Raw genomic sequence first — 24198 nt, 5'->3', positions numbered from 1 at the left:
GTATTCAAACGTTTACCACATAGCTACAAAAAGTTGACCCCAGTATGTAGTGGCTACTTGATTACAGTTTTTATATAAACTCGAATAATCTATACAAATAAAACAGCTATAGTAGATCAGTGGCTGCGCTGCAAGTCAATCATTTGGCGTAAAAACTTGATCAAAATACTGAGGCGTATCATGGAGTACTAATCAAGGACACCGATCCAATTAGAAATCCCGCACACAGTAGAAGCGGATAGACTGTCTCAGACCTATAAAGATTATTGCGATTACTGCATAATATATCACGGTCTCAAGCTATACGATCACAATCATACTCAAAGGCACTTCATTATTCTTCTTTATCCCAGCTAACATGGAAAGCTAACACCTTGAACATGAATTTGGATTTATATATTCAGATTTCGTCACAACGTCAGAGCAAAAGTCTGATGCCGGATTCCGATGATGTTTTGCTCCAAGAAAAATATTCATGAGATCTGCCACCTCAGCAGTAGCAACGTCTACTGAGAAACCCAATTTGGCGCATTATCAAGAACGCAGGCACGGCAAGCAGAGTGGCGCAGCGGAAGCGTGCTGGGCTCATAACCCAGAGGTCGATGGATCGAAACCATCCTCTGCTACTGTTGCTGTGATCGTATAGTGGTTAGTACCTCACGTTGTGGCCGTGATAACCCAGGTTCGAATCCTGGTCACAGCATAGATTTTCCTTTTTTTCATAACGTCCCATTGCAATTTGTGAAATGAAAAGAAGGTTGATTCAAATCCGTTTGTAAAGCCTATACGACCAATTAAATCCACTACAACGCTTCTAGTTTGAGTTGGACATTCTGTGACGAACGAACGTTGTCTGGTGTGCACCACTGCTTTTTTCTCCCCCATGCTATCCGTGGATGCTTAACGCCTAGCCTAGCCTTGGCGCGGATACCAGTTTTCGAGTCTTTGGTCTGACCCGGCCGGGGGTGGAACCCATGACCCACCTACCGATCACGAAGCCGGGCGCATCACCATTGCGCCATCTCGTTCTCCATCAGTTCAAAACACTACAAGGTTGCGATAAGAAACAAAGATAGGTTGTAGTCTAAATGTACCAGTCTTTCAGTCAAACCTCGGGTATATCATTATATTGATTGCCAATTTTGCAATAGATTCCCACCAGTTCTCTCAAATTCATGCTTTTGAAAAGAGATCCATTACCAGATGATGGTAAAATAGTCGATGGAAATGTACATTATATACATTTAATGCAAATATTTTTCGCAGGTAGATAGTGGCTATCCACCTCCTTTCTTTATTTTACGGGGATGGATGTACATTGTACAAGGTACAAAATGGTGTATTGTTGATAAATTTGAAAACCTTCGTCTTCTGATTACCTGTTATATATTCCTTTCTCGAATGTTGAGACAGTGGCATATTGTACGAAGTCTGCCAAGGACGAAAATTCCGAAATTGACAACATTTCCGTCAGTGAGCATGAGCAATGAGCATGAGTATAGAAAGCCGTGGATTCGCTGAAGCGTGAAGTCGTTTGATTTGGGAGGACAGTGACAACAGTTAATCAGATATAGCGATACCCCTGAATCCCTGATGTGACATATTAACTTGGCCCTCTGTTCCCCTTCAACATATCAAAACATACAAGAGTCTCTTGGTTCCAATGCCACATTCGGGCGAATAGATGCAGAACACTGAATCACTAAATCGAATTGCCTTGTCCCACTCATTCAATTATATTCTACGGGTATGACTTGCATACTATTCACTGTTACAATGCATATGTAGGCTATATGTAGCCTGCTAGGCCTGTTCATCTCATTATGCGTGTTACTGAGTTGCCACGGAAGTGACAACAGGTCATATGGCATTCCTGGCCCAGTATAGCCTATATTGTTTAATTTTGACAAAACAATAAATTGTTTGTCTGTCTTTCTAAGAAAGAGATCTCGAGTATGTCCATTGTCCAGTTTTCCTTCAAGACGAAAATCGAAGCAATTTCGACTTAGCCAGCGCTCCATTTTACCCTGTCGCGTTTTGAAATATCGATTTCCCCTTCAGCTCTTCCGATTAATTCCTCTGCAGTTCGATTACCCATTCATTTTTATGATATCTTTCTATAGTTCTCATACACTATGCATGCCTAATATTAATATCTTCCCCTTTGCGGTATTACTATACCTAGTATAGGAGGTGTTTTTCATTGATGAACTTTACCAGCTCGTTTCGAGTCCTTTATATAACATTTCATCGTATGTGATGTTTTCCTCTGATATATTTCCGCAAATATGATTGATTGAATGATTCCCTTTGAGTATAGGCCTATACTTATACACTACTTCTCGGAACTAGACTAAATGACATATCGTGATCTTCGGGAATATACGGAAAATGTCTTCTTTCTGAACGATCTCGAGAAAGTATTAAAAACTTGACGAAGGTTCCAAGAATCCATTTGATCTCGGGGTATTTGCGCTCGCAGTGACAAAGTCCGAGGGTTAACGAGGAAGTTTTATAAAGTTCTTGTCATCCAACTCAAGAAGTATGTCATGACTTCATTATCATTGCTATGTCGAAGTCATAACTTTCCTCGTGACGGACACTCATTTCGTTCGGTGGCTGTAGACCTCTGGCAATTTCTAAGAGCGGATGGATGAATGAGATCTCACTGAAGATATTTTCAACATTGATGACGTTTTTCGATGTGACATCATAATAAACATGGCCTGATAATTGCCGAATAATTACCGAGACTTCAAATTTCTCGCGTGTTGGTCATTTCATTTGAATATCCACGAGTGATGTCATCCACGGCCACATTATTTCGTAATAACGCAGTAAAAAAATTGACCTTTGTTTATTATAATCGATTGCCCCGTTACTCGACAGATGTTGGTCGGTGGGGCACGAGTTAATATTCTCTCGTTTCTTCGGCTCTCTCGTTTTACCTCCTCTTTGCCGCGAATTGTAGATGTGCGCAGCTAAATTAATGTTTATTAAACTGCGCGGCGGAGGACTACGTAGTTCGTGCCAATCATGACACGAATTTCGAGACTATTTCGAATTTATTCATCCGCTTTCCGAATTCGCTATCTGGGCAAAGAGCGTTATTGCGTATTCAGATTGATTTCGGCTTGTACTGACGTATTCGCCGCGTGTGTGCACTGTGCACGCAATGCGCGGCGCTACGCTCGCATGCGCACTACACTTATAATTGAATTCCAAGTGAAATGCCTGCATTTTGTCGAACGGGACAATTGCCGCAAAGTAGTTTCATTGAGCTAGCCAAACGGTGTTATGTTTCGCTGCAGAGCTGATAATACTACGTGTGCGTGGATTTGAATTATTCACGGTACATATATGTTTCCACAATTCTACACATATTGTCGCCATAACTGTAAGTTGGCGAGAGCAAATATACTAACAATCGTAGCATATTTTTATCGCTCATAGTATTTGGTTTTGTCTGAACCGCACCCGCAATAGTGAACAGCTCCTGGCATTGATCTGTCAATCGAATCTGTAAACTTGATTCTGCAATGCGGATAATACGACTTTTTTGTCATCGGGAAGCGTGATATTGCATACTTGTGCAATTGTGCATCATAAATTGTCTCTGTTGATATACACTGGTTCGCTATTTTCTCTGATATAGTGTAGGCTTTTAGAAGTACAGAACTTCAATATTGCAACAAACATTAATATGTGTTCAATTTGTTCATATTTCTAAATTTATTCCATTCAAAGATTTTTGACTGACTCTCATTAGAAGCGATCGTCAGTAAATGCGGTCAACCAAATTCGAAATATAGAAATAATTTTGTCGTACGAACAACGATAAATCAGACATAATACTATATTTCAATAAATGGGCAATAAAACACTTTGTGCATATTGCACATTGCTTGCATATCATGCAATGTGCAATGTGCATACTGTGAGAAGATGTATCGGTGTTATTAATGCAGCTGCGTGTATGACTTCGTTAATATCTGTTTTATAACAGTATCGTTTTATTTCTATATTTTCGTCGACTCAGGATACCACAAGAATTGCCATACGCATGCTTATACTTCATTTCGACCTTTTTGGTTTGACAGTACAGGTAAAGTGAGTAGGCCTACATATACCCTAGCCATCACACAAAATGACACCAATCAACTCGTAATTTCTAAAACCTCACATCAGTAGGTGGCGCCACATCACCGGACAGTTTTTAACTCTAAGCGTTCAGAAAGTGACTCGACAATCGACATTATCAAGACGTATAGAATGAGAATGAGAATTCTGGTGGATACGATGTATGAAATTTTATCTTTGCCATTCATTTCTATAATATAAATGCAAGTATGTTGCCAGTACAAACGGTATCAGCCCGAGTCTACACACCTATTACACGACCCCAACTGACAATGATTTGTGCGGTATAAAACTTGACCACGAGAACGATTGCAAGTAATTTTGATCAGATGTCACTTTCACGTTTTTACACATGGAATCGATGGAATGCAACTGCAATCACGTTGTGACGTAACACGTAGGCCTACGCGATAAGCCATAGTATCTGCTCTTCTGGCATCGTACCTCTTTTCGCATACCCAATGTCATGTTTCACTTATTCACGATATAACTTATCATTATCAATCGTCTGGGAGGAAATTTACCCTGGGACGGATGAAGTCACGTCTCGGGAATTTCGTACGCCTATGAGTGACTTACAACAAACACGCCTATAAAAATTTGATGTTGAAATGTTCCGCCTACTGAGATATCCAAAGTTTCTGTGGGCTTGCTGGTCATACGCCATCATTAGCAACGCAGGTAATGTAACACTTATACTAAGGTATCATAATTTATACTGTCAATATTGCACATTTAGGGGGACGCATAAGTCATTCTTTATTTGTCATTTGGACGCAGCTTGGAATTTTGATAGCTCTCACTACCGACGGCCTAACTCAAGTCTGCGACGCCGAATCCCATTCTACTTTTCTAACTACTTATTGCTTAAGTACTTTCTGTCTTCTAGTTGAAATGGTTTTGGAATTTCTTAAAAATCTTTACTCCGGCTGTGTGAGTGTGTGAGTAGAAATTCACGTGTACTTCTACTATTGGATCTACTTGAGTAGCTTAGCATTGACGACTACTTTGACCAACTCTGACTATTTGGGTGAGACTGAATATGAATCCGTGTGAGATTGTCAATAGCATATGCAACAGCTTTCAAATTTACATGAATATAGATAATGGCGCTACAAATACGGAATATTTTTTAAAGCACAATATTAGGCGCTATATTCTCCGTTGGTTTACAAACTTTCAGTTATGATCGAATAAAGTGATTCGAGTCGCTTGTCAAAAATTGTCAAACAGGCAATCTTTCGAACGGTAAATTTCAGAAACATTGGATAGTATATGAAGCTGGAAGTAGGCTACAACTAAAGTTGAAGTAGTAAAATCTATAGTTGATGCAGTTACAGTAACAATAAAGTAATATGTAAGAACAATTCATTCGGGTCCCATAGTTAATGTGGACTGAACGGCAGAGTGTATTATACTGAAAATATATACGACGGGTATATAATAACTGGATTAAAATATGTATACTATGTTTGTAAAATTTTGAGGGCAGGTATAGTATTCCAACACGCTATTGAGAGCTAGTACCGATGGCTTTACGGTTGTATTAATAGGTAGAATGAAAAAGATATGACAGTAGGACATTGAATTTGCTTTCGCCAGCTGAACTCGCAAGGTCGCAACGGAATGAGGTAGAAACACATCGGCCTATACTCGGAAAAACAATTCGTACTAATGTGTGTATGAGCGTCGGGCGTGCACGCTCATGATTGCGTAATTGACTCAACGAACACGCGTATGGTATCCCTTATCTGTCTTTATTTTTCTTATGGACGATACGCCTTTGATGATTATATTTGTGGTTGTCTTACGCGCGGAAAGGGAAACTTGAAGAACTAAATGTTGGCATAAATGTGTTCGAACTAGACTTTGTTTTCATTGTTTCGAATGATGAGTACATTATTATGTATGTCTATGCCGAAACTATCTGAGAGCATTGAATCAAAACCGTCAATGCCCGAATTGCCAATGCCCAACTGTCAGATTAGGTGTTGGCATACCATTCGTGAATCAAACAATTCAATCCGTTTTGCAAAGTTTATATTGATAAAAATAGTGACAACTAAGGACACTATGGATGTGCCTGAAGTCCCAGTGACCAAAATGACTACAGATAGCCGGCCCGATAACATGAATGGCATTCGTATTAATGTCGGTTATACGGTGAAGTTACACCTTCTATATTCGACCGAAGTGCGATTTTTGGGGGATTCGAAAGATTTGGTTCGATCCATAACACGAGTTATTGTACTCACGATTTCGAACGTGACAAGCTCCGTGAGCACAGGAGAAAGTCGCTTTTCGTGTTGTCCCAACTATTTTGCTGATTGTGGACTTGATTTACTGGTGAAATTAAAACAATTTTGTTATCAAAGACCCCGAAATACTGTATTTCATAAACACCGTGCTAATGAAATTGGAATTGAAATCGTAACTGGGATCAGTTGTGAGAAGCGTATAAGACCCGAGTACGCGAAAGCGCGAAGTGAGTAAATAGGGTTACGTTGACAAATGCATTGGAGGTGTGACGTCATTCCATTTTAGAGGAAGCAGTCGCGGACTTGCCCGTAGAGGGGTCAGGAAGATCGTTGGCGCGTTTTTCTATGGATTATAATGAACTAACAGGAGTATATTGATTTGGAGGATATAATATAATGGCTTCAAATAATATGTACCGTCTTGGAGGTAAGTTTCCTTGCATATATTTTCTATTATCTGACTATTTCAATGACCGCTATGTTTCACTGTCTCGAGTCTCTCGATATCGCGCGAAGCCGACGCGCGTGTGATTAATTCAAACAACCATAACGGAGAGTCTATGATGTCAGAGAGCGCGTTGTTTGGTCGCGTTGTGTTCGATTGAAACGTATGAAATGCCTCCAAGTTGTTCAATATTCTTAAAAATTTGTTTTACACAATATTCGCGACCTTACATATCTTGAACCAATGTTACACATCTGCGGCATGTTCGCGCTGTTAGGGTTTGAACGAAGTGATTTTGACCACGCTTCCACAAAGAATGCAACTCGGCTCTGCTACGCTGAGAGGTTATTGTATTGCCGTCTTTGGCTTAGTATACATTTAACTGCAGAACGAAATTTGCGCGAATCCTGGGATTACCTGTGTATGTGAAAGAAACATTATTTCACACTCCTAGTATGAAATCTTGAACTGGCCCTCTTTTTCTCAGCTAGCTTTATTCTGGTTTGATTAGTGATGATGACTGCATAATGACTGACACCTCATTATTAATTGTAACATGTTATCCTCAAATACTGTTGAGGTTGTCTGTAAATTCTATTTCAAAGAATATATTCCTTGACCAATACCCAAATATAAAGTGTTATAAAGTGTAAAAAACAGATTCGAATCTTGCTTTGTATAGATTATATCAAATATGCAGGCCTATCCCACCAGATTAGAATTCCTTTAATGTTGCTTGCTTGGTTAGACCATGATCTTGACTGGCTGGCTGCTGGACTACCTACTCCATCACGGTTGGGGGTGTCTCGATGGGCGATTGCCCGTGCCACGTGCAGTTTTATCGCCACATTATACATACCAAAAATAGATTAATATTTTCCCATTGAGACGTACAAAAAAGTATGACTTTATTACTTGAAATTGACCGTTATTGTAACCTAGTTTAAAATCCGTGTCTAATACACACAAACAGTTGGTAGGGGGTCATTAGATGATGAAAATACATTGTCACCAAGAATGCTGTAATAGGTTGCCTAACATAGGTAGACTGTAGACTACCTCAGGTTAAGCGGGTTACGGGTTACTGCAACGCTAAACTGGCACCTTCAATGATATGAACGACATTCTTTAGGTAGCCTACCTGTCTGTAAATCACTTGAAAACATCCCATGAACATCATATAGGTAACTGTCACAAATTCAATTAATTGCGGTAAAAATCTACCATGATTCCAGTTCGTATTGTCACACTTACAGATAACTTTTCTTCGTGGATTTATAGCTCCTGGCTTGTTTTGAATGACATTCGACCATTTTCTATATTTTTGTCATTATACAGCCATTTGCTTGACTCGCATTGCATTAAAAAAACTTACCACACAGGCTGCAGGATATTAGTTTCGCCACGATTGTAAAAGTATTAGCAAAATGTACAGTTACTAGATCAAACCTTATGTTCGTATGTAAAATCTGTTCATAAATTTTGCTATCTGGACGAATCAAAAGATATCATTACAGTTCGAAGAAGAGACTATTCGAAAGGAATATAAAAATACAATTTTTGTGGAAATTCGTTATGAGTATGTCATGCACCATCTTTATAAGCAGCTACTGCTGCAAGTGTACTTTTCAAATGCGATTCCGCATAGCTAAGGTGGACGTTGGGCTTTTCGGGTTTTGGCCTGGCCGGGTTTAGTCTGCAGTTTTGAATAGATATGTCTCGGCTCTGAATGAGGTTCATTGATCTCTCGACAAATCAACAATATAAAATTTGAACTATTTTTCTAGGTCAATTCGGGTTTAAATCTGGCCCCAATTAACATTTGGGTTTAGGCCCAATGTTGCCCACAGAGTCTTTTCTGCTATAGATTAACTAGTGAAATCGAAATGAAAATTAAAAATCGCAATGTGTGAGGTTTGAACAAACAGCGTAGGCTATGCTTTGCATTAAGGAAGAAGATCATTTGTTCATCCCCTTGAGAGCTCGCTAATCTCGTTGAATATAACATCACCACTCTGTGCTTTGGGTTCTTTTATATGTAATGGGGCTGATATCAACATGAATTGTCAGCTACCCGATAGTGACCTAAAGATTACCAGTGAACCCAGCCCTCGGTGAACCCAGCCTTACAAACTCGGCCCTCGGTGAACTCGGGCCTCGGTGAACTCGGCCCTCTGGAACTTTTGTAATTTAGTGTATTAACAAGTATTATTATGAATTATTAAACTAATAATGTTATTATCAACTGATTTGTCAATCTTGTAAGGAGGTCAGGGCATACTTTTGTAATTTAGTGTATTAACAAGTATTATTATGAATTATTGAACTAATAATGTTATTATCAACTGATTTGTCAATCTTGTAAGGAGGTCAGGGTATGCGATTGCGCGGGAAAGAACGCGACGTTCACATATCGATCAGACCTCGGTGAACTCAGCCTTACAAACTCGGCCCTCGGTGAACTCGGACCTCGGTGAACCCGGCCCTCGGTGAATTCCGCCATCGGGAAATTTTGTATTCACCGGCAACCCTAATATCCCCCCTCCCCCAACCCTAATATCCCACCCCCGGCAACCCTAATATCCCACCTCCGGCAACCCTAATATCCCCCTCCCCCAACCCTAATATCCCACCTCCGGCAACCCTAATATCCCCCCTCCCCCAACCCTAATATCCCATCTCCGGCAACCCTAATATCCCACCTCCGGCAACCCTAATATGTCTCCTCCAGCAACCCTAATATGTCTCCTCCGGCAACCCTAATATGCCCCCTCCCCCAACCCTAATATCCCACCTCCGGCAACCCTCGTATCCCACCTCCGGCAACCCTCGTATCCCACCTCCCCCAACCCTAATATGCCACCTCCCCCAACCCTAATATGCCACCTCCGGCAACCCTAATATCCCACCTCCGGCAACCCTAATATCCCACCTGCACCAACCCTAATATCCTACCTCCGCCAACCCTAATATCCCAGCTCCCAGCTTTGATACATAATTTCCCGAGGGCCGAGTTCACCGAGGTCCGAGTTTACCGAGGGCCGAGTTTGTAAGGCTGGGTTCACCGGCAACCGACCTAAATATATAATCCCTTCCCCGCTCCAACTTTGAAGTGGCACACATAGTGTAATTAAACTGTAAATTTATTATGCCTTGATGATTTTTGTTCCTATCATTATCTGTTTACTAGTCGGATGGCAAAATTCTCCATCTGACTGAAACTGAATCGTATATGTAGAACTTGAAATGTGTATTTCGTTCTGCAATACCAGTTTTAATATTTCCACTGTCGCTTTCAAGGTCACATTGACAGAGTGCAGCGCATGCTTTCATATTACACCTATCATACTGATGTGCTACAATTGTGTACACATAATCAGAAGTCCTGCATTCAGTCCAAATGTGAATGGGGGTTATGCAGCTGTTATGAATGCTATTTGCCTATTATTGAAACTATGGTCACCCTCTAAATGAGTGATCTAGGATTTAAGATATTTGATTAATTATTTCGATGCTGTCTCATGACAATGTTGTTCAATGTTTAAGTATCAAGTTGTTGATCAACCTCTGACTGCATACCAAGTCATTGGCTGCTATACTATGGGTGGCTTGTGATCTAATCCGTGGATCAATTCCTAGTGTGTTGTTCCAGCATTATACGGCCTGTTTAGTGTGTGATCAGCATCATGTATAAAAAATTCAGCAAATGAATGTATATATATTAGCAGATGAAATGTTTGCACAACTGCTTTTTCAAAATTTACAAAACTAATTTTGCTTGTTGCAGATTAAATGGATTTTGTTCTATGATACATACGGTAGTTATTGGGAATTTCGACAGCTTCTTTCAGTGTGTAGTCGGCCTTTGGTCTTGATTTGAGATTTTTGTGTACTGTAGAGTAGGCTATGTAATAAACGATGGTAGTTTTATCAGGAAATGCAAACGCAAACATACTGGCTGGGAGCATCATCACATACACTGGGTTAAATTTACTACCCAACCTGATTTTTGCCAAAGCTTATAGTAGCATCTCAAAATGAAGCTTTTTAGTGAGATTAGTCACAACCCTATTCGCATATATCCACATTTGTCAGGCTAGCCGTTTCATTGTAGTTGCGCTCAATTAGACTACTGGAGTACTGGTATATCGTAAGTATCATTAACGATAAGTTTACATGCAATTGTGATTTCAAAGCCTTGTAAGTCATTGAAATCTGGTTACCATTTCTGTTAAGAAATTTCTAGCACATGTACTACAGACAGTAGACTACCAGTATTGCAATTTTTCGGTAAAATTCTAAAAAGTTTGTAGACGGTCTAGATTGAATTTCAAGGACTGAAAAAGTTAAATCAAACCTTTTTATAATCTAATGTAAGTGCTTTCAATACTTTGTGAGTATGGCAATAAAAATATGTATGTATAGTTAATTTCTAACTTAGTAGACCTAGTAACTGACCTTTAGAGTGCCCGAGAACCTTCAGAATAGACTTGACTGTTATCAGAACAATATATATCTTCATTTATAATATTATTGATGGAATATACTGTATAGGCCTACACTATATCAGTGGTTCTCTACCTTTTTGTCTTCGCGGACCCCTTTTGAACCGTCATGGACCCCTGTGAACCCCTCAAGTTTCAGTTGAGCTCATTTATTGTGCATCGCGCATCTGTCTTGTGCAAATATTAACTGTAGGCTTGTAATAAGCAGCAACTAAATCTGTTCTCTTGAATATAACATGATACTATACGTTGAAGTTGGGTAGACTTTTATTGTTTCAAAGCGAATTATGCAGCTGCATTTCGTGAAATACGTGTTCGTGCCTTGAAAATCCGCGCCTTCGATTTGATATGAATGAGTGCCAAAAATCCATTTCCACAAATATAGGTGGTGGGTGGAGGCGAATGTCTCAATGTAGGCCTACTAATAACGCATAAAGCTTCCGATAGCACCTTTGGGTATTATTATCGCAACATATATGGAATTAAATTTGTGAAATAGATTTTTAATGAACATGCTACTTCTAGCCTAGTCATTTTTATCCAGCGCTCATCTTGAAGTTATTCTGGAGTGGTGGTTAGGCTATTTATCTCACAGGACAGTTTTGGAAAAAGTCTTCTGGAATTTATATTCCAAACGACTGTTCACTAATTTGTTGAGACTGAAAACTTCAAATCCAAAATGTTTTGCAAACATTCCAATGTCATTCTGATTGACCTTTACAACTTTTTATTTTTTACCACAAACCCTAACAAAACATCTCTACACAGCAATATGTTAGTATCAATAGACTGTTGGCAATTTGGCCATTAAAATGAGTTTGCACAGTAGGATAGGCCTATTTCATGTCAGATGGCAATTCTGTTGATGTGAATCCTAAAGTTTTAATTTAAAAATTACAAATTGGGTTATAAATGATTTTTCAAATGATTGGTTTGAAAAGTCTTCACGGACCCCCGGTTAAGAACCACTGGACTGTATTCTGTGCCCGAAATGTTTGAGCCTTACTGATTGCAGTTCTGGGGGCCATATATCACACGGAATCAACCCTATTACACAATACACATTGCATTCACACCATCTAAATCCGTAGTACTGGTAAATCAAGTCATTTAGGGTCTGAGAGCAGCTCCATGAAGAATCTAAAATATGCATAGACCGGTACTGATGTGTGCTAATATTTATATAGCATTCATTCAATAACTGATAGAATTTTGAAGCACCATTTCTAAGCAACTGCAAGATTAATTTTCATATCGTTGAATGGTGATGTGTAGGCCAATAAAAATCAAAAAAGTCGGTGACAGAATTTACTGCAAAAGTTGATAATGATGGTAGGCCTATAATATTTTATGTATATTATTAAAATGAATTGAAAAGATTGCGCCATGGGGTCAAATTCACATACGATATCCCTCAATACGCTAACCAAGTCAGAAGTAACATCAAAACTTTATAGGTTACCACTTTAATACTGGTTACTGGTACTGTATGTAAAATGCATAGGCTAATTATATGATATGATTGGCTGTAAATTACGTCAAAATTTAGTTATCGAAGTGGAGGTTTCGGATGAATTTCTTGAAGGCTTCGGGTTTGCATGTGGTCCTTCATTGTCATTGGTGATCTGTGTGTTGCAGCATGTTTTCATGTCACAGGCATGAACGAATTGATCAAATTTGACCGCAGTTTTCTGCTTCCAGGTGAATTGCAACTACTCACTCAAACACACGTAGGATACCAGTCCTACCACAATAAATTAATTTTAAAAAAAGCAATTACCGGTAGTTATTCGCGCACCATTCATAAATCAACACTTTGTTACAATTTATCTTTACGAATTGCATTTGGGTCCCAGATTTCAAGTTGTACGTACAGTGTACACCCCATTTTTGGTTGCTACATACAAATCTTTTTAGCATCTGAATTTTGGTTTTCCAAGTTGAAAAAGTCACTCAACATGGATTTGTTAGTTATTGGTATTTCTATGGTGCCCTACTAGCTACTACTCAGTACTCAAAAGCACATAGTTTTTAACATAGTTGACCTTTGATAAAGGCGAATGAATGCTGTTTTCCTAACAATCAGTTGTCAATAACTCAAATTCTTTGTAGGATTCCTAGTTTCTGTGACAATAGCAACTAAATATATTTATTATTTGTTGATGTAGGTCTACAATCTTTCACTCCATGCTTGTAAATGATCTAGTATCTGTCGATTACAATTTGCACCATGAGATAAATGATGTTACCATGTTGCTCACACCCACATGGTCCTTGAGATTCGCCGAACTGTTTTGCGCCATGTATCTTTGTGCTAAAGTAATTCATATCAGTATTCATATATTCAATGCAATTTTTTTGAGTTCATTACAATGACAGTTGTAGCTCTTAGTATGGCTGGTTGATAGTTATCTTTGTGAAAGTCCTGTGCTTTTCAACCACAAACCAACCGAAAATTGTTATACAAAAAGAAAATGAAGATACACAACAATCTTTTGTTCAGATATGCAACAAGTAGGCTACCGGTTTAAGCCATCAAGTGTCTCGTTAAAATGACAATTCTTTTCCCTCGTTTTGATTTCAACTACAGTGCACTATAACTGTTTTCGTCCAAATAAGTTGTGTAGAATGACTTGTCATGCTTGGATGGCCATGTCTTTATAAGAACCATCCAGCAAACCAGCACTCCAACTGAAATACAGCATATTTTCCACAGTGAAAAATGCTTACTGGCAGAAATCGTTTTGAGAGTATGTCACAAAAACCACGTTTGTTTTAATGCTCCTGCCTGATGGCTTGGCAAATAAATTCCGAAACTGCCAAGGCGAGCTCGCTACCTTATCATAATTTGCTCCAACTTGTGTTTTTTCTTCAATTTCCCATATTCTATCTCGCTAGTAAATGAAAAGATCAAAGAAAGTCACGAGTCCCTAGTAAGTGAAACAAGTTTTTACAATTGCGTCACAACTACAAAAGTCAGGGCGCCACCTCACCTCACATTCATATTAGGTTTACACTCATGTAAGAAATTTACGATTTTCGCCCGCACTACTCCGCACCACATTCGTCATCTGCACTGCAATTTTTTTCATCCGCACAAGTGCATACCATGCCACAGGTGGAAAAGCACTGTTATAGGCTATTTGATCAGTTGGTTAGCTTGTTGAATTGGACAGTCCATCATGACTCCCTATATGGTATGGTCCATTTCAGAATGCCACTATATTTATGCCTTACGTTGTACTAGGGTTTATTAGTGGAATCCTCAGGAATGTAAAATATCTTTACTTTGGCTTAGATCTCTATAATGATATCATTGATAAGCTATGTGTCAGGACACTTGTTATGTCATGGGTCATTTTGTGGTTTAGGTTTAGGGATCAGTTCTAAATCATTTTGATACTAGAGAAAATCTCGGTATAATAGGTTTATTGACTGAGTTTTTAGTGGCGAACAAGCGCTCGTGTATTTTCTGATCAGTTTTGGTTGGAATGTGTATGATCTCAAACTATACGCGTCCTTCACAAACTATGTTCTTGACTGATTAGTTTCAGCCATTTTATCCTAGTCGTGAAAATTTAGATATGAAGTAAAGAACATCATCAAGAACATCTGATATTTAATAAGAATAATTATAACTTCACAATGGTATGATCATCTTGGTAACGCAATCGTGAGATTATTAGGGCCTACTGCCCTACTACATGGAATAATTTTAGATATAGCAGTGATAATGTGCATTAGATACGACAGATTTGGTTTTCGTGGTCAATTACGTGCCTCAAAGCATGAGTGCACTGTTTCATAGCGATGAATCATGCACTTTATGATTATCTGATGACATTATCTTTGTTCATTTTTCTTTTTCGAAACCATTAGGTAAATTTAAATCGACAACTAATTCCTGAATGGCAGAAACGCAGCTTTGCAACAGCATGTACTTCTTTTAACCATTAAGCAGATTCATCATGTTGTGAAAGTTGGAATATGCACTCTGGTGCTGCGTATTCCATCAAACCGCTACGCATTCACGTGCCTTTGAGTGTAAGAGTAGACCTTGTAGTTACACTTATCAGCAGAAATTCCATTCCCTCAATGAGTTTGTTCAAAGACATGAATTGTATTCTACCGAAAGGTCACACTACCTGCAGAGAAATTGCTATGCCGCTGCAGTCTTTGAGAGAAATTCCTGAATTCATGTTTGTCGTGTGCTTTGCACCAAACACGGTTGTATCAAAGTGATATGAGTTCATTGGTAATCATAGTTGTGAAGGCAAAGATATTTGATCATCGATATTTAATATACCGTATGCAGTTAACTGATATAATTTATGGTTGCTTGATAAAAAATACAAGTACACACAGACAGCATGGCTTTGTTTATCTGTTCGCCATGACTCAATATCCTGCCTGATATTTCATCACATCCTGAGAACACGCACTTGTTCGCAGAATTTGCATTTGAAATTCAATCAAACTAATTATATTCCAATTTAACCCCTTCCATTTGGTCTAGTACGGTAACTGGTAGTTTTGCATGCTTTATAAGTGAAATGGGTTATAAATTATAGAGATTATACATCACTCTCGTTTTTCAGACTATGTATATTTCGAAAATTCGTCAAGTAATCCATATTTAATAAGAAGAATCGAAGAACTTAATAAAGTGAGTCGAACTAATATTTGCGCAGGAAAAAAGACGGGCAGCTTTGAACGTGTTGTTTTCATTTCAGACTTCAAATGGAAACGTTGAAGCCAAAGTCGTGTGTTTCTACCGGAGACGGGACATTTCCAGCAGTCTATTGCAGCTTGCAGACAAGCATGCTCGTAAGTTGAAGCTGCTTAAGTTGAAGAGCATCCTGTGATCTTCGTAAAGATTTGCACTCTGCTTCTGTGTTTGTCTTGTCCAAAACCATTTTCTTTGTATTATGCATTATCATGCTTTAAACTCACTGGATCTCCCCGTATGTGTGCAGGGATATGACTTGAGGCAGGGGCGGCCAACCTTTTCGTCCACATGGCCACGTGAGATTTACGAACCATTGTGCGGGCTATTTGAATGTTGATGACCAATTTTTAGTCGTCCGATAGGAGCAAACAGGGATTAGGTAACGGTGAAAACAATACTCATCTTACTAAGCATCACCAAAATCAATACCGGTAACAATTATGTCATGGAAAGTTAGTGTGTAACTAAATGTCGTAGGTGGAAGCTGGAAGGTAATAAATGAATTCGGTCAATAATCATGTTACTTGTGGGTCGCCTCTGTAAACCGCTGGGCTCATTTGACAAGGCAAAGATTATTCGACTCTTGGACATATAAATATCGAAGATTTCGGCGAACATGCATCTATCCCTGATTGGAAAAGTTTCAGCGCCGATGATCTTTCTGCGAGTGCAGACGCGAAGTCGCATTTTGCATGATCGTTCTCTCATAACTCTGAATATAGTTAGACCTAATTCTGTAAATTGTGTGTATCTGTAATTGGTAATTTTCGAGTGGGGCTACCAATACCAAGAAATCGAGTGATAATAACTCGCACAAATTGATAAGAATTATTTCAAGTCAAATAAATCTTCCACGAAATTCTCTACTCATATACGAAGATCTTCGGAACATGTGGCTGGCCCCTGGCTACGCCGATGCGTCGGAACTGATAGTTCAGTCATCAACATCCCAAATTTTGCGGTCAGGTTAATCAAAATTTTGGTAGGCCTTGCAAGTACACAATAAATTACCTGGATGATATATTTTTTGATAATATAACTAATTTCGAGAATGATCTCGCGGGCCGCTCGCTCGCGGGTCGCTCGCTCGCGGGTTGGCCGCCATTGACTTGAGGTTTGCGGCTAAAGTTAATATACTAAAACACTGCTGCAAAATGGACACATTTGCAATCACGTCTGACTGAACGTGACACAGTAGAAACCGGGTGCCCGAGTCCCAATCAAATACAACCAAGTCTGACTTTGAGTAAGTGCACCAACTGAAAAAAGTCTAAATGTGTGTTATGACTAGGGCAGTTTTTTTTACCTAAAAACAGAAGATTTTGACCTAAAAAAACATAATTTTGACCAAATTTTGACCTAACGTGTGCATTGCAAATTAGGTTTTCCCACATAATGTTAGAATTGTACTACTTATCTTCATTTCTGGTTCGAACTGTCTGTCCTTACGAAGTAGTTCGGCCTGAAAAAACTTTTTTGAGGTACGTTGACCATAACACCATGTCAACCTATTTGTTTTATTTGAATGTTTATGATTCACAATGAGCAGACAATGGGCCGTCTACAACGGTAGGCCTATAAAGTAGGCTACAAGCTGTAAAATGTCAAATGATAATTTCCCGACAGTGCAAAATCTATGATACAAACGAAATGCAGGTTGTAAAAAATGTTTGACTTTGTTTACAATTTTGACATTTTTGACCTAACGCCACAATTTTGACCTAACTTTGACTTATTTTGACATGTCAAAAAAAAATTGCCCTAGTTATGACTTCATCATTCGCAATTAATTCTTTAAACATTCCAAATTTTCATTCTGGCTACTTTACTGTAGTGGATTGTTAATTGTTATGTCAGCTTCTGTAGATCAGCGGTCGGAACACTGGCCTTGCAATATGCCGGCCCGGTTTCAAATCGCATTGACGGCCGTCACCCTAAATCCCAGCAACTGGCGAGCAAAATCCATTTCAGTGCTGGCCCCACGTCCGGCGAATGGGCAGGATATCCGACTCAAAACCGCAGACAGACTACAATGCAAATCCGTGATCCGCTGTGACAACACTCACACGGTTAAGGCCTAATGGCAGAATAAGGAATGGCACAGAGTGTTTTCCGGGTCCTGGTTCACCAGATCGCCAGATTTTTACTCGGGATTGAGATCGAAAATTCTAATACGACCAGCAATGTCTTTGAGAAAATTCCCAGGCAACAATGGAGTGTGGTCAACTGGACAACACATTCCTCGATTTCCTGGAGGTTGTGGTGCCCTGAAAATTCACCATAGCTCCCTTATAAGCCATTCGCAGACTGTTGTATATGAAATAGGATTGGCTAGGGCAAGTATTGAAATCGAGGGACATTGATAATGTGGAATTCTGACACCTTGGTTAATTCGTTGTCTGTCTCGTTCCAGGTGATATGGAGGAGGAAATGGACACGGAAACGACGAGCGAGTTAACAGAGGCAGACAGACATCAACTTAATCATCGAGAATTATATTTATCAAGACAACTCGACACTTTACCTGCAACACATATTCGGTAAGATCAAAAAGAAATTTTACATTACTCCCTGAACAGTTGATTTTTGATACTGATAGGTTTTTTCACACTTGTAAAATCTCATCATATCATGGTTGTTGCAAACTGACAAATCTGCATGAATCATAGGTATGAGTGGCGTTATGATATGAAGTAGCTTGCAAATTAAAAGTGGAGGTGTTTTGTTTATCTGAATTTCCTTTATGAAAACGAATATTATGGTTGAAAAATAATGAGTCTTAGCTCTTCCCATTCCCATACATTATTTGTGTTTCAGATTTGTTTTTATTCGTCCTCTCAGAGTAATGCAATGCGGGCTCTGTTCTCCAGGGTGGTCATGGTCATGCTTTTGAGCGGTTCTGTGGATGAGCCATAGCTTACCAGCATTCTTCTAACTTGAAAGCTGTCGATCGTAAGCTGATAAGTACATGACCTGAAGCTCTATGTTTGCAAGTAAATTATAATTACGATGCACAACGCCAAATTGAAGTCTCTGGGATATTCTCTTTTTAAACTGTAGACTACGGGTTGATCGTTGCCCCAATGATACCGGCGACAGGCATATGCCAAAGCCCAAGGCGTAGGCCTAATGGTCATGTTTCAATTTGTCAGGGACGGCTTTGTACTGCCGAAACTCATAGACAACCATACTGCTCCTTTCCGTTAGAGATTAAGTTTTCTTTGCTTGTAGTATGCCTGTGTTATTTAAGTAGCTGTTTCATGCAAAGGGTAGCACCGGCCGTCCGGCATATTATATTTTTGCGAATATCATTTCCAACGTTCACCCGTGATTGTTGTAATTGTAAATTTGATTAGATATGTCCTTATTTTAGCGGAAAATGCAGCGTTACGTTATTGAATGAAACCGAAGATTTGCGAAATTACACTTCGAAAGATGTAAGTCGATAAAACGTCAGAGCGTACTCTACTCATCTTCAACGGAGAGTCTTTGTCATTCAGGACGCTTTCTTTTATTCACTGGTTTACGACCCGGCGCAAAAGACGCTGCTCGCGGATAAGGGCGAAATACGTGTCGGTTCGAAATACCAAGCAGAAATACCCGATCTACTTGAAGGTGAGTCTTATTAGTGCGTGATGATTCATGATATGATCCTAACTGTTGTGAGGCTTATCGATTTTCGTGCATTGCTTGTATCTGCGCTTCGTTTCCTGTTGCTCATGCTAACAGCGTTCTATTGTCCATTGGTGTCCTACGCCTTAAACGGCACAGTTACCATACCGAGAAGGAATTTGATAGATGATTCAATAGTTGATCTTCCATCCATGTTAAAAATTTTCACATTCTGTTTGCATACTATTATTTCGGCTATTATTTTCCACACTGTCAGTGTACGCAGCGCAGATGGCTCATTTTTGAAACCGTCCTATCCGTATCTGTTTATAGACAATTGACAATACCATGTCTGGTGCACGAGCCTTGACCTTGGCCATCCACGAGCTTCAGAACCGGACTGCAGTCGTGTCCGAAGGTCCTCTTGGGTTGCGAATTCTTTTTTTCGAACATTGCTGACGTTGTAGGCCTTCAGTGATAAGTAGAGCTGGGCACGATGGTTCAAGTTCTGGAATCTGAATTGAGTATCAATGAATTTCTGAAATTTTTGACTACTGAAATTTAGTTTCCATGTATACTTCTTCTACACAGTAGGAAGCCTTGAGACCTCTCTTGGCAGTATCATAGGAGCGAAAATATGCAGCACATAGCTGCACTGCACACATTGGTAGAAACTCACTAGTGGCCAAACTGCAACATCGTCTCCAAGCGAAATGAAATTGGTAGCCTATGGTAGAAAACTATCACAGTATTATAATTTGTAGTCATATAAAAGGTACATTTGAACTTTTCCAAATCAACCAATACCAGGAGGTCTTAAACTGGGGTCCACGGACCCAGGGGTCCGTGAAAGGCGGCTTGATGTGATGACCTTCAAGTCATCGGGTTCTCAAATTCTGGGGATACTTGCGGGAACTCTGGAGGGGTTTGTGATTAAAAAATTTAAAAAAAAAATCTGCCATACACTGTTGTGACGTCATAATGAGTGATACTTGAATACACGATTAGAAGCATAACACTAGACTCAGGAATCAAATCGCTTATATAGGCCTACTGCACTTAGCACAGTCCAAGTCATAAGTCATCTGGTTTTTGATGACGTGATGGGTGATGGCACTGATATGGAACTTCACTGTTTGAGAATGTTTCGCTCCCTCCGTTTTTTACGTTCGAATTGCCATTGTGCCGCAGTTTGATTTGCATTTCATTTTTCGATTGACCAGGTCCGGATCCGCGAGACAAGCAAGAGATCGAGGTACCCATTTGGACAACGGGAAACGGTGCCTCCTCTCAACAAATAGACCAATTTTTAGTGATTGCGAGGTCAGTACTTCTTGGCGTGGATATGACGATGTTGAACTATTTGCGTCTTCGCATCTTCTGGATTTGGACCGGCCCTTTCTCCATGTGGTCATGGTCATGCTATACTAGGGTTGCCATACGTCTTCCTTTAGGAGGATTTGTCTTCTTTTTCAGGTTTTTGAAAATGTCCTCCAAGCACGCCTAAATATCCTCCTTTTTGGCAATTCGTCTTCCTTTTCAACTTTTAGAGCTAAGATAATGGATAGATTTGAGTGAAAATGGGCATAAACGATGCTTAAAAGTAAATTCGTGATTCAAACATAAGCGACGACTTTTTTTTCAAGTCAACCAACAGTAAATGTGAAAGAAAGACTATTTCGGGAGTTGAGCCATAAAGTAGACTTCTGTTTTAGTCAACCGACCACAATGTCGTGGGAAATTCAGTCTTTTTTCCGATTCTACTTCAGTATTTGTGAGTCTTATAATTTCAAAAAGAGCCCACCTTTCCCGATTCCAAAATATGGTAACCCTATGCTGTAACCAATTATTTGAATGAATCGTTAATTGACAGCAGTTTTCACCGCAGGCTAGCTTATGATTATATCAGCTCGATATTCGGTTGCTGTTTTTCGCGTCAAAATTCATGCGGAATAAAGGTACTTCACCTGGAAGATAGGCGATTCCTAGATTTGGCATACCGGATCAGTCTATAGTCATTGTGGTCATACTGTACCGTATTTTCGGGACGAATCATAGGACGACAGCAATTTTCACAAGGACCGACTTAGTGCTAGGCCTGGTCATGAATACCAGTCAGATATTTGGCTAATCTACTGTTCTGAAATCAAAATTCGCGGAGAGTATTTGTGCCAATGAAATTGTATTCTACAAAGTTATTGTCGACCTGGAAACGTATTACTGACGAAATTTGCTTCGATTGAAGTGACCAAGCCTACTTATTGAATTAGTGATTACTAAATACTAACAGTTGCACAGATCGATGAAGTTGGATTCTCCGACTGTGTACACTTGTACGGCGTGGGGTTTGCCGTGATGCTATCAGTAAATCATCAGGCGTACAGTACAAGAGTACAAATTTTTTGAATGCCCTCTAATTCCCGTTCAAGCAGCGACCCGTGTAACGAGCAGGACTGTTATACATGTGGAAAAAGCTCTTCTTGCGTGTTGCGTCTTTGGCAATATTCGCGCTTGTCGGCGCGCGATGTCGCGGTCGCGAAGCGCTCTAAATGATATTCTGTACAATTTCCTGTGTGATTATTGTGTCGGGCGAGGATGCAGTTGATAAACAAGGCAACTTGCCCAGGCGGCTAGGATTTATATTTCTCGCGGGCCCCGTCGTCCGGGCTAATTTGAGTTTTGATTAATTTTGGGTGTCATATCATTATCGCCGAGATTTTTCTCGAGTACGGAGTCTGGATTCGTGATTCATCCATAGCGAGTCTCGAACTTCCGCTTTCGTGAGCTCGCATAAATTCATACCAAGGCTCGCGACACGAGCGCTCGTGTCGCGAGCAGTATGCAAATCTCGTGATTAACGGGCCGACTCGCCCGACCGATCTACTTGAAAAATGTTTCGGTCACGGCGAGGAATAGTCCGTCGTTGTCAGGCCCGGCCGAGTACGCTGTTGTTCGCGTGATTCCATTGTCCGGGGGCCCCGTTTATTATGATTAGGCGGTTGCAAGCTTTTTCGAACGAAAACTATTGTGTCGCTGAAGACGCGTGCGTGTGCGTTGCGTGTGTGTGCGAAGCGCGCGCCGGGGTGTCCGTCGCTCACATCGCTGAAATTTTGACTATTGATCAGTCCTCTCTCATCTGTCATCTTGAAGCGCGTCTTTAGTTGGCGTATATCGTCCGGCATTTTTTACGCCTCTCTATTTAGAGCAATCAATTTCGGCCGTTCAGTTGTTCATACGTCTATTACGCGTTTTTAACGAAACGTGGTGATGACGTGGCGTGGTTGCGCAATTTCGATTGAAGATGTTAGCCGTTTGTCGCACGTGACTTTGCAATCGCGCGTCTGTATTCCAAGCGTAATTAACGGGGCGCTTTTCTGTCTGTTAGCTATTAGCGTTTTTATCGATTCAAAGCACCCAGAGATTACGAATTGGGGTAGTCTTTCAATCAGATCAGATACCCACCTGGGTAAGAAGATGTAAATGTAAGATGCCTGCACACTGAATGAAAAGTAATACAATATAACATGAAAAGGGCAAGCGGTGAAAATGAAGTGGCGTGTGTCGGTAGTCTAAGTCTGATCGCGGTCCAGTAATCTCGAGCGCTGGCTAGTATTTATTCCGTATTTTGACTTGAATGTTGACAATTGTACAAGCCCGGAGCTGCCTGATTGCCGACAGTTCCGCAGTCGTGGTGTGTCATAATTGATGGGAAAATTCGTATTCTTGTAATTCGTGCCGGACGCGTAATTCGCGCCCTTTTGATTCCGAAGTGTCTCTCGGAGGCGCAGAAATTCAGCATGCAACTGAATAATATATTTGCATCGAAATTAACCCTAATATTCTCGACTGACACTCGTCAGGGGTAATCACTGGCGACCAGTAGAGAATTGAAAACAACACTGTATAAAATATCAACAATCGCGTCAACTAATATGATTCCGACGTAAAGTTGTCGTTGAATTTCGCGGTGAATTGAATGCAATGGAACTGATACATAAATTTCGAGCTTCCAGCTAGATTTCTCGCTCAATCGTATATTGTACGCGTAAAATGACGATTCCATTCATGCACGCGAATTTCAACCGATCCAAATCTATCTACAGATCGGTAGGCACCTTCGCGCGAGCGCTGGACTGCAATAGTACAATAAGGCAGCCTAGCCTACACATGAGCGCCGCCGCCGCTTCAAGAGATATAACGTTGGTACGTATAGTTTCGCTTTTTTACAACGAACACGTTCGCCGGACGGTTTTGTGTAGCACCATCTTTCCGTGCGTTCTTCAGGCAGCAGTAACGGCCTTTCCCGTGCCTTTTATTGCGTTCAACGCACGGTAAAGTAATCGAGGACTCTACGTCCGGCCTCTCAATATTTCTTGTGTGGGGTTGGAAACCAATTTCTTCTGACAAATATGTACCTTTTATTGCGTTCGTTTCATGGTAAAGCATTAGAGGACACTACGTCTGGTCATCGGCCTATCTCTTTCAATGAACGCTGGCAAGGATCTATGA

The 24198-nt window shown here is 40.1% G+C and overlaps 2 protein-coding genes and 2 non-coding genes across 4 annotated transcripts in view; 3 read left to right on the top strand and 1 right to left on the bottom strand.

The window, feature by feature from the left end:
- The window catches only part of LOC145450223 (uncharacterized), a 49165-nt gene that overhangs the window by 21012 nt on the left and 3955 nt on the right, over positions 1-24198 (bottom strand). The gene's annotated exons all lie outside the window — the stretch shown is intronic.
- Trnam-cau (transfer RNA methionine (anticodon CAU)) lies at positions 555-626 on the top strand. The gene has a single exon. It is a non-coding gene; the product is annotated as a tRNA-Met (tRNA).
- Positions 632-703, top strand: Trnah-gug (transfer RNA histidin (anticodon GUG)). Its single transcript has one exon. It is a non-coding gene; the product is annotated as a tRNA-His (tRNA).
- Positions 6468-24198, top strand: part of LOC145450205 (metastasis-associated protein MTA3-like) — a 28033-nt gene continuing 10302 nt past the window's right edge. The window contains exons 1-9 of the mRNA XM_080328712.1: positions 6468-6625; positions 6685-6825; positions 15947-16014; positions 16082-16175; positions 18491-18617; positions 19451-19514; positions 19578-19692; positions 20913-21012; positions 23793-23892. Of these exons, the coding sequence (XP_080184838.1) occupies positions 6795-6825; positions 15947-16014; positions 16082-16175; positions 18491-18617; positions 19451-19514; positions 19578-19692; positions 20913-21012; positions 23793-23892 (699 nt within the window). The 5' untranslated portion in view covers positions 6468-6625; positions 6685-6794. The remainder of the gene's footprint in view (positions 6626-6684; positions 6826-15946; positions 16015-16081; positions 16176-18490; positions 18618-19450; positions 19515-19577; positions 19693-20912; positions 21013-23792; positions 23893-24198) is intronic.

This window comes from Botryllus schlosseri, chromosome 11, assembly GCF_051294905.1.
Source record: "Botryllus schlosseri isolate E-star chromosome 11, Bs_hap1, whole genome shotgun sequence".
Taxonomy (NCBI): Eukaryota; Metazoa; Chordata; class Ascidiacea; order Stolidobranchia; family Styelidae; genus Botryllus; species Botryllus schlosseri.
This window is presented reverse-complemented; position numbering and strand designations above follow the sequence as displayed.